This window comes from Parambassis ranga, chromosome 7 (assembly GCF_900634625.1).
Source record: "Parambassis ranga chromosome 7, fParRan2.1, whole genome shotgun sequence".
Taxonomy (NCBI): domain Eukaryota; kingdom Metazoa; phylum Chordata; class Actinopteri; family Ambassidae; genus Parambassis; species Parambassis ranga.
Window position 1 is genome coordinate 14,363,081 of NC_041028.1, and position 10,567 is coordinate 14,373,647.

Sequence of the window (10,567 nt, forward strand, 5' to 3'; positions counted from 1 at the left end):
CCCTGCCTGTTGATGTAGGCTACCACGGTGGAGTTGTCTGTCCTCACTAGGACATGGTGTCCCCGCAGCCAGGGGAGGAAATGTTTTAGAGCCAAATGAACAGCAATCAGCTCCAGACAGTTTATGTGGGTGAAGCGCATGTGAGGGCCCCACTTCCCGTTCACTGTCCTCCCTTCGTGTGTAGCACCCCAGCCTGTGAGAGAGGCATCTGTAGAGATCACCTTCCTGGCCGAAACAGTTCCCATGGTAGCCCCCTGGGTCAGAAACCCTGGGCTCTTCCACTGGCGCAGAGCCAGTGAGCAGTCCACAGAAACCCTCACCCGTCGATGACCATCTCGGAGAGGATCTAGGCCAAGGGAGGCTACCCAACGCTGAGGCCCTCTCATGTACAGGCGTCCCAGGGGTATCACCGCCACAGACGAGGCCATCAGGCCTAACAGCCTCTGACACTGTCTGAGTGTGACTGTGTTGCCCCTGTGAAACAGTGCAAGGCATCCTTTCATTGCCACCACCCTGTCCTGAGACAGGAAAACTCTGCCTTGGAGAGAGTCCAAAGTCAGGCCTATGAAGGTGATGCACTGAGAAGGTGTCAACATGCTTTTTTCCATATTCAGGCGAAACCCCAAACTCACCAGATGTTCCCTGAGAACATCTGTATGGTGGGCCGCCTCTCGGGGTGTAGAGGCTGCGACAAGCCAGTCGTCTATGTAAGTGGCCACGCGGATGCCTCTCTCCCTGAGTGGGGCTACAGCTGCCTCTGTGCATTTCACAAACACTCTGGGACTCAATGACAGGCCGAACGGCAGCACCATGAACTCGTATGCTGTCCCTCGGAAGGCAAACCTGAGAAACTTCCAGTGTGGAGGATACACTGGAATGTGGAAATATGCATCCCTCAGGTCGACAGATGTGAACCAATCGCCTGCCCGCACGAAACGCAGCAGAGAGGCGTGTGTCAGCATCCTGAATTTGTATTTCCTTAAATAGTGGTTCAGGGCTCTGAGGTCCAGGATGGCCCTCATCCCCTGCCCCCCCTTTTTTGGAACCAGGAAATACCTCGAGTAGAACCCGCTGTGGGCCTCCTCGGGCGGGACAACTCTTATTGCTCCTTTCCCCCTCAGAGTGGAAATTTCCTCTAGGAGAATGTTTGCGGATTCTCCCTGAGCATGAGAAAAAATCATCCCTTTGAAATGAGGTGGAACGGCTCTGAATTGAAGTCTGTAACCCTTCTGAACGGTTCTCAACACCCATTCTGACCGTGTGCAGGCCGCCCAATTCTCTGTGTGCAGAGAAAGCGGGCTGACCGGCAACTCTGTCATATGTGGTACGTTGGCGCCCTCTTGAGGTCGAGGTGCGTAACACCCAACGCCCATCCGCCCCGGTGACTCCTGCCTGCTGCATGGAGGTGCCCGGGCGGACCGCGTCACAGCCGCGGGGATGTTGGTCCCCGCGGGCTGTGTTATAGCAGAGAAGATAGTTGTGTGTCTTAACATATCTTTTTTCTGCATTTTTTTCATAGTCATAGTCAACAGCGCCCTCGGCTCTCTGCCTGGATGCGCATTGGACTGTTTTATTACAGAGTGCAAGACAGAAGTGCTTGTGCAACACTGAGAATGCTGTCTGTGTTTGTTGGGCACTCGAACATGAACACCGGCCCAAGTGCTGCACTCTATGCGGGCAACGTCCCGCAGAACCCGCTCTGGAACTGAGCTGGAGAATGGCAGGGCGACCCGTTGGGGGGGCAGCCTGGGTCGGCCCTCCACCTGGGGAGAAGCGGTCAGGCCTGCCGCTTCCTCTTCCTCACCGTCGCGGTAGCGGGTTGAGGTGGTGGAGCGGCTTGCCGAGCATGGGGAGACTGCTTCCTAGCCCATGGGTTGCCGGCGCTTTTAGGGGCTGGAGGGGCTGCCTGCGTCTTGGACACCTTGGGGATCCGATAAGCAGGAGCCGGGTGAGAGACAGCCTGAGCATATGACTGACGCGAAGTGCCGGGAGTAACAGGTGGAGCCCTCCTCGGCAGGCAAAGTTTCAGCGCCTCATCATCTCTCTTTTTCTCCTCACATCTCTTCTGCATGGAGGCAACAGCCGAGCCGAAGAGCCCATGAGGGACGACCGGAGTGTCGAGGAGCTCCTCTTTCTCCTTAGTCGTGAGGTTGGTGAGCCCCAGCCAGCGCGCTCTCTCTTGCAGGACCATAAGACCCATGGCTCTTCCCGTGGCTTGGATAGCCACCTTGTGGAGGCGAAGGACGTGGTCCGTAATGACGCAGATTTCTTCCCACAGGGAGTTATCTGGTTTAGCCGTCATGTCCTCCTCTAATTCCGCCTGGTAGGCCGTCAGGATAGAGGAGGCGTTGAGAGCTCTGGTCGACAGAGCCGCCGCCTTATAACACTTGTCAGTGAGGCTGGACTGAAAGCGGTCTGTCTTGGAGGGAAAAGATGAAACCGAGGAGGACAGGGACGTCTTCGGGTGAAGGTGTGTCGCTACCAGCGGCTCAATGGGAGGTATTTGGCGGATGCCGTTAGCCTCCATCCCCTCGCAATCCCACAGGGAGCTCCCCGAGATGGGGTGTTTCTCGCTGTATGGTTTAGCTTTCCACGTAGCCGCTATCTCATCAAGCAGCTCTGGGAAAATTGGCAGCACTTGTTTCCCCGTCTTCTTTGCTTTGGGCAGCTTCTTGCCATCAAAGCGAGACCTGACTTCCTCGGCTTGAACCGTGGGCCACGGGATGTTGAGCCTTACAGCGGCACGTTTGCACATGTCCTGCATGTCGAGATCCAGGGGAGAAAGCGCCGAAGGGATTTCTCCCATCGCGACGCCCGGCTTTGCAGCCCCGCCGGTGACGCTGAAGTTAGTTTCTTCTTCGTCACCGTCTGATAACAGGAGCTCGGAGTCGGCAGACTCTCCCTCCTCGTCATCAGCGTCTCGTCTCGGGTCGACACGGATAAGGCTCTCCCATCCCTCCTCTGACGGGAAACAGGAGTCTGCAGTCTGGGGAACTGCGTCTGCCCAACTCAGCCCGGGCGGCAGCGCTTCAGCCGCCCCACCCGACATATCCACCCCGCCTTGCGGCGAGGCTGTCTCCGACAGCAGTGGGTCACCGCCGGACAAACTAGCCTGGCGAGCTAGCCGTCGGCGGAGCAACTTGCGTGGGAAAGCAGCGCAGTGGATACAATCGTCCGTGGAGGACACAGCCGCCTGCGCGTGAGGTACGCCCAGACATGCTGCACACACGGGGTGAGTGTCCCAGCTAGACATTTCATTGACGCAGGGGCAAAGCTTTGGGCTTTTCCCGACTTCAACGGGGTTGTTAGCCGTGGCCATGACTAGCATAGGGTTCAAGGGCGCTAGCGTTAGCTTGTGCAGCTACTGGTTGTGTTCAGGGAAATATGGCTATTTTCCTGGCTAGCCTGTGATGAGGTATCGCTACCTGCTGTGGGTATTATTAGCGTGAGCTGTATAGTGGTATTGCTACCTACAGACGATGCTAACGCACCCGCTGTTAGCAGAAGTATCGCTACTTCGGCTGTGACAAGTATTGCTACTTGAGGCAAGAGTATTTCTACTTTCACCGATAGCGTGGAATAGTATTTCTACTATTCTTCAGCTGTGAAGCAACCGTGTCGTGTGGGACCAAGCGCCCGGTGACCGAGTTTTCACTCGAATCAGTGGGCAGTTTAGCTAGGCACCCAGTAACACAGTTGTCATCAGGCTTCTGTGAGAAGCGAGAAGAGGTGTTTGAATGGCGACTGAAGCTATGTCAGCCTATTATATAGGAGGAGGGCGGTCCCTCCTGACATAGACGTCACTGATACCAGCCCCAAGGGCTGGTGTAGTGTAATTAAAGCTTCTGTCGGGATCACGCAGGGGGCGTTCTCCCATAGTGAGACACGAAACGAATGCTATGAAAGAGAACATCACAGGCTTCAACAGATGCGCATGTACGTGGTGGAAGGGGGCGTGGCTAAAAATGACATCATAGGCTCTTCACTGACGTCTTATGATGTCATTTCAAAGTCTATAACTGCACCTGAGTTCAGTATTTTACCATAGTTCAAGTGTACACACACGAGGGCGACACATTTTGAAGACTCCAGGAGCACAATGATTCCAGCATTCAGGAATACTTGCCATTCAGACAGGAACATTTCTTCACCTCATAAAGAAATGTTCAAGAGCACAATGATTCCAGTATTAGGGAATAATTACTATTTCGACGTGACCATTTATTCACTTACTGAAGAAATGTGTAGGAGCAGGCCCATAAGCATCACTTACTGGAACATTTCTTCACCTGCTACCCTATCCCAGGAACCAATGGAAAACAAGAATTGGACGTTTAGCGGGACTCTGACTCTTCTTTTCCCATTTCTCTCTCTCCTTATGCTCTTTCTTTTCTTGTTTCTACAAAAGGCAGCAAAGAAAGACCAGAAGGAACAGAAGCGTCCTTCCAGATATGAGAAGCTGGCCTCTGAACCTTGCTCCCTGAAAAGCCACCTAGAAACTGTCCTGGAAACAAACAGCCTGCTGACCAGTCTGGTAGAGGAGAAGAACTCCTTGGAAGACAGGCTGACACAGGAGAGCAGCAGTGAGCAGCATGCTACAAAAGAAAGCCTACAGAAGGTTCAGCCTCTTCCCCATGAGCAAGAGGAAGAGATGAAACAGCTCGGCGAGCTCTCTCCAAACGTTTCTGAACAGCAGAACCTCATCAACTCCCTGACGGCTGAAAACACAGCTCTCTATGAACAATTGAAGGAGAGCGAAGCCAGGCTCAGACAGCACGAGGAACTCCTCCCAGACGATTCTGATGCGAAGTTGCAGATAAAATATGTGAGGCTGAAGAAACGATTGAGAGAGCAGGGGGTGACCTGCAATATAGAAGAGGAGGAAGAAGAACTGATGGAAAAGACGAGACTGGTCCAACAACTGAGTGATGAAAATAAAGCACTCCATAAACAGCTGAGGCAGCTCCCAGGACAGATAAGACTGGACCTGGAGAAGGAACTGTCAGGGAAGGAGGCACAAATCATCTCCCTGCAGCAGTCTCTGGAGCTCCAGCAGAAACACACTGAAACACTAACACAAGAGTTTCAGGCAAAGCTGGACAAAGCCATCGCTGCAGCGAAGGAGAAGTCTTTCTTGGAAGAGGAGCTGAAAAGGAGGCGCCAGAAAGAAAAGGGGGAACAGGAGGAGGCAGCTAAGGCGGACAAGAGAAGACGAGAGGAAAGAGAGAAACTTGAAAAGGACAGAGAAGACATGCAGAACAAACTGTCAGAGAAGGAAGCAGACGTCATCTTTCTGCTGCAGGCTGTCCTGCAAAAAGACAGTCTGATCTACAATCTGGCAGAGGAGAAGTCTTCCCTGGAAGAGGAGCTGAAACTTGAGCCGAAGGCTCATGAGCAAGACGAACGGATGAAACGGATCGGCAAGCTCGCTTCAACAGTTTCTGAACAGCAGAACCTCAACTCCCTCACGGCTGACAACACACAAGTGAAGGTGAGCAAAGCCAGGCTCAGACAGCAGGAGGAAGCTGCACTCCCCCCAGGCGAGTCCTATGTGAAGATGCTGAAAATGCATATGAGGCTGCAGAAACAACTGAGAGAGCAGCAGGCGGCCAACAATATAGAAGAGGAGGATGCAAAAGCTGAACTCTTCACAAAGGAGACCTATATGAAGTTGCTGAAAAGGGCTAAGAGGCAGCAGAAACAAGAGGAGGAAGAGGAGGCCGACAAACAAGGGCTGAAATTTGAGCAGCAGGCTCTCCATGAACAACTGAAGGAGAGCGAAGCCAGGCTCAGACAGGAGGAGGTCCAAAAGGAGGAGGTCACAACAGCTGAACTCCTCACAGAGGCAGAACCCCTCAAGCCTAAAGCCAAGTCTAAACAGGAGCTGACAAAGGCTAAAAAGAGGCTGCAGAAACAGCAGAGACAGCAGGAGAAGGCTGACAAGATAGAAGAGAAGGAAGACAAGATAGAAGAGGAGGAGGCCGACAAGATAGAAGAGGAGGATGCAACAGCTGAACTCCTCACAGAGGCAGAACCCCTCAAGTCTGAAGCCAAGTGTAAACAGGAGCTGAAAAAGGCTAAAAAGAGGCTGCAGAAACAGCAGAGACAGCAGGAGAAGGCTGACAAGATAGAAGAGGAGAAGGCCGACAAGATAGAAGAGAAGGAAGACAAGATAGAGGAGAAGGCCGACAAGATAGAAGAGAAGGAAGACAAGATAGAAGAGAAGGCCGACAATATAGAAGAGATGGCCGACAAGATAGAAGAGGAGGAGGCCGACAAGATAGAAGAGGAAGAGGACGCAACAGATGATCTCCTCACACTCCTTTACTATAGAGAGAAAAGGATCCTGCAGAACCAAAAAAGGGAGGAAACAAAGCCCCTGCTGTATAAAAAAAAGGCTAAAAAGAGGCTGCGGAAACAATAGAGAGAGGAGGAGGAGGCCGACAAGGAGGAGGAGAACGCTCAAGATTAGAGGCACTAAAACAACTTCTGAAAGTTGTGAAAAAAATCACAGATTTTTACCTGTTTTTTTCCAGAAAAGTCACAATTCTGAGGAAAAAAGTCAGTAAATTCTCAGATTTAAATCACACTTCAGAATAATCTTTACACACACACAATTTAAAAAAAAACTCTTCACACACAATTTAAAAAAAAATTTAAGAAAAACTTAAAGCACTTTGAATGCTTATTAAAACAACTGCTTTGAACTCTTTAAGAATATGAAATGTGCATGTAACTCAAAAACACATCAGAATAAAAAAAAAACATTAAAAAAACTGGCTCTGTGTCGCAATGGATAGCGCAGTTGGAGTTCTAGTTAAACACTGGAGAAGTGATTCAAAGGTTATAGGCAGCCAGAGCCAATGGACTCAGGTCATTCAAGAAAACTCTACAAGTCCAGACGCCTTGCTTCAATCATCTCTACGAATATGACCTTGATGACTGAGACTGTTCATCAGCATACACCAGTGTGTTGTCCACAAAGCCTGTGTGGTGGCTGAGACCATCATCCAGTTGCCTGAGGTGAACACGGCAATGTTGGCACAACGGTGAGTAAATCATGAAGTATGTGTACCATGTCAGCTGTATTTGTGGAATATATTGCTTCTTTAAAACTACTGTTTTGTTGTTGTTTTTTTTCCAGGTACAACAAGAGGAGCCAGGTTCAGGACGCCGAGGTGCTTCAGCAAGTCTTTGAGTCTCCAAAGGCTTCAATTGCAGGACCGGTGCAGCAGCCATCCACACCTCAGAGAGAAGCTCTTTTGACCATGGCTGCAGGGGACAACCCGCACAGCTTTACCCTGCCAGCCAATACAGCAGGCATGGCCAGAGTTAAAAGGCAGCTGATGTTTGAGGAGACAGACACATTACAGCTTGTTACTAAGGATAAAATGATTTTATACAATCCTGTTCCTTGGGCTCTTTCCATATTACCTAAATAGCGAGCAGATTGCATTTATCCCATTCAATGCATGCACGTGCAATTGGACTATTAGAGCAAATGACATGTGAAATTTCTCACATACAAGTCTTGTTTCACTTTGTTCTTAATTATAACGTCAACATTATCTATATATATATATATATATATATATATATATATATATATATATATATATATATATATATATATGACTGGTCAAAGCTGCAGATGACGTCCTCATCACAGTCCTTCAGTCTTTCTATTTAAACATCTGAGTGCTCAATCCGTTTCCATTGTGGCGAGGTGTGACCTCTCAGATGTTGCTGCAATTTTAAGCAGGTGGTCAGGAAGCAGTGTGCTGAAACTTACACCAGCAGTATTAGGGAAAAAAACCGTTACAATGTAAGTGTACCACTATAAAAGATTTCAACAGATAATTGGAGCCACCTAGTGGCCAAACTTATTTAATGTACTATGTTGAAACCTTTCCAACTTTTACTGGTATGTGCTGTTTTATCTCCGCACACATCTTTTTATTTTCAATTTTCTATGTATATTTTTATAAAAACAATTTGCTCATAGTGTCCACAGCATTATGCATATTTTAATATTTGAACAACATGACTGTGAACATTTTCATTGGAAATAAACAATACCAAATACTGGTGGTTAAAAATGCTTTGTGGACAATTATTATTATTATTATTGTATTTTTCAGTATTGACCCAATGTTAACCATTCAGTCTTTTTTTATTCACAAACACCTCTACCTTAAATAACTTTTGGAAAAAATTGTTACAGAAAAGAAAAATGCATGTAGACAATGGCTGTTTAGCATCATTATGTACAGCTCTTTTATTTGTGATTTCTCCAAAACATTATCAGTATTTTACTACATACAATGCATGTAATCGAAGTACAACAGATCAACTTCAAAGTAGAACAAAAAAAAAAAAAAACAGGCGGTGATTCTGACCACAAAGAATGAAAAGAGAGAAAGAGACATTGGTTAAGGTATTGTATATATATAACACTATTTCTCCTTATATAGGGGCTATTGATGGTGCCATCAACAGCGCCGTCCTGATGACTGTTTTCTGACAAGACAAGTTTTTTTTTGTTTTTCTGCTAGAAGCACTGAGGTCTGGTGAGTTTTACTGCATGGTGGTGTGCAGTTGTGAGAGTACTTATCTTGGGACTCTGGGAAAATTAGTTCAAATGTTTTGAAATTTCATTTATACTCAAAAGACATGCTATGTGAAGTCAGTCTGCGGGATATTCTTTAAAAAAAGAATGACTTTAAATCGAATTCATTAATTAAATCAGCATGACAAGGTATGCCTTTTTTCCTAACATGTTTTAGCACAGCTAAAGAGGGGAATAAATAATAAATTAAGAGAAACACTTAAGGGGCACATCACTATGAGGATATGCTCCTGCCACAAACAAGCTACCATTGGTTTGTAATGCCAATACAACAATATGTGGATATAAAGAGGAAAAAAAACAGCTACTGACACTTAATGAAACTGTCTCATACAGAACATCCTGTATTCTGGTTAAATCCCCTGATATTGTCCCAAAATAAGGCTGTGGGTTCTAGGCACACCAAGGTTACAACTGAGCTGAGCAATATGTGCATTTATTTTTTTGTTTTTTTCTGATTTTGTAAAGACAAACGTTCTAAATGTACCGGATGAATTAAAAATCTTTTTTTTTTTCTAATCACCTGGCTAACTCAGGTGTGACTATAGAGATTAGAGAGTTTAAAAAAAAAAAGAAAAGAAAAGATGATTAAAGTCACACGTTTCGCAGAGCATTTCGAGACAAAAACACAAGTGCATCATTGGCAAAAAACTGCTGGTGAAGGGAAAAAGAAGTGCACACGGGTGTGCATGTGTGTCTGAGCGCGTGTCCTGTGTTGACTGTTGTTTTTTTTTTCCTAGTAAGTGTGTGTTCACCTGTGAGTGCAGTTGTTTAAGTGCATGTGTGTATGAGCAAGCACATTATTAAAGAGGTAGCAGAGAAATGCATTCAGAGCAACAGATGACAGTCGGTCTAAAATGAGAGCCGTCCGTCCGTTTACTAGAAAAGCTGACTTCCTATCCACCTGCTCTATTTAGGTTCAACATTTCAGTGTGAGCCTCCACTGAAGTGTCTAAAATGGTAAAAGTTGATGTTGATTTTTATTTTTTTTTTAAGATCACAACTATTAAAAATCTTCCTAAAAATCTGTTATTTAAACAATACTTTACTTTTTTCTCCTTTAAACAAAAGTAACAAACATGTCGATGCATCTGCATCCTTATATCAGTCTGAGTTCCTAAATCTACCTTATCAACAGCCAATGGTCTTAAAGGAACCTCAGAAGAGCATTAGCTTCTACATGCTGCGAGCTAAAACGTGACTTATTTTCTTGATATAACACAGAGTAATCATTAAAGGCTTGGTGTGTCATTCACAGCATACATTTTTGAAGGCCTGGTTTTCTGAAAGCTGAGTGAGAGCAGCAAAAAAAACAACAACAACAAAGTATTCAGAACCAGAGTCAGAAGAAGGCAGAGTGCTGAGAGTGCCAGGCTGGAGCAGGTGTGTGAGACTTGGCTTGCTGCTAAGCTAAACAAACACTATTTGTACCTAGAATATCAAATGGGATCCCAATGTTGCAAACCTTTTTTTAGATGCTTGAGGAAAACTACAGCTACAGAAAATACAAGCACACACACACACACACACAGTGATACAAAAACAAAGCTGACCAAGGGTCTTTGCGCTGGGTGTTAATGCCAGGCTACAGCCACTACTTTTTACATTTTCAACATTAGAGAAGTCAAACTACAACTCCCCTCATCTGAGTAGGTATCAATCAATTCTCAGACCTTCATCTTCAAGTGTCTGTGTCAAGATGAAAGTGTTTGTACAAGCCTGATTTTGAGGTTTTTTTTGGCTAATTCCACTCTATATAGAGGGCAAATGGCAGCCCCGTGGAGACACTTAGTTGCGTTTTAACCACATGCTGGCATGTGAATGATGGCTTCTTGCATATTCTGCATCTGTTTGTTTTACAATAAAAAAAGGGCAACACACACACACACACACACACACAAACAGGTGAGCAATTTGTGTGTGACGTTTAGCAGCTCT

At 46.6% G+C, this 10,567-nt stretch overlaps 1 protein-coding gene across 1 annotated transcript; it reads left to right on the top strand.

Moving 5' to 3' along the window:
- The first annotated feature begins 1,671 nt into the window (after positions 1-1,671).
- Positions 1,672-6,424, top strand: LOC114438259 (golgin subfamily A member 6-like protein 22). The gene is made up of 2 exons (XM_028409473.1): positions 1,672-1,776; positions 4,409-6,424. The coding sequence occupies exons 1-2, from the start codon at positions 1,672-1,674 to the stop codon at positions 6,422-6,424; spliced, it is 2,121 nt and encodes a 706-aa protein (XP_028265274.1).
- The last annotated feature ends 4,143 nt before the right edge of the window (positions 6,425-10,567 follow it).

Bases quoted from the DNA above. Each gene is read 5' to 3' on its own strand.
- LOC114438259 (XM_028409473.1), top strand. From the start codon at position 1,672: ATGCGGGCAACGTCCCGCAGAACCCGCTCTGGAACTGAGCTGGAGAAT. The intron at 1,777-4,408 runs GTCAGGCCTGCC...TTTCTACAAAAG, and splicing joins CCTCCACCTGGGGAGAAGCG to GCAGCAAAGAAAGACCAGAA.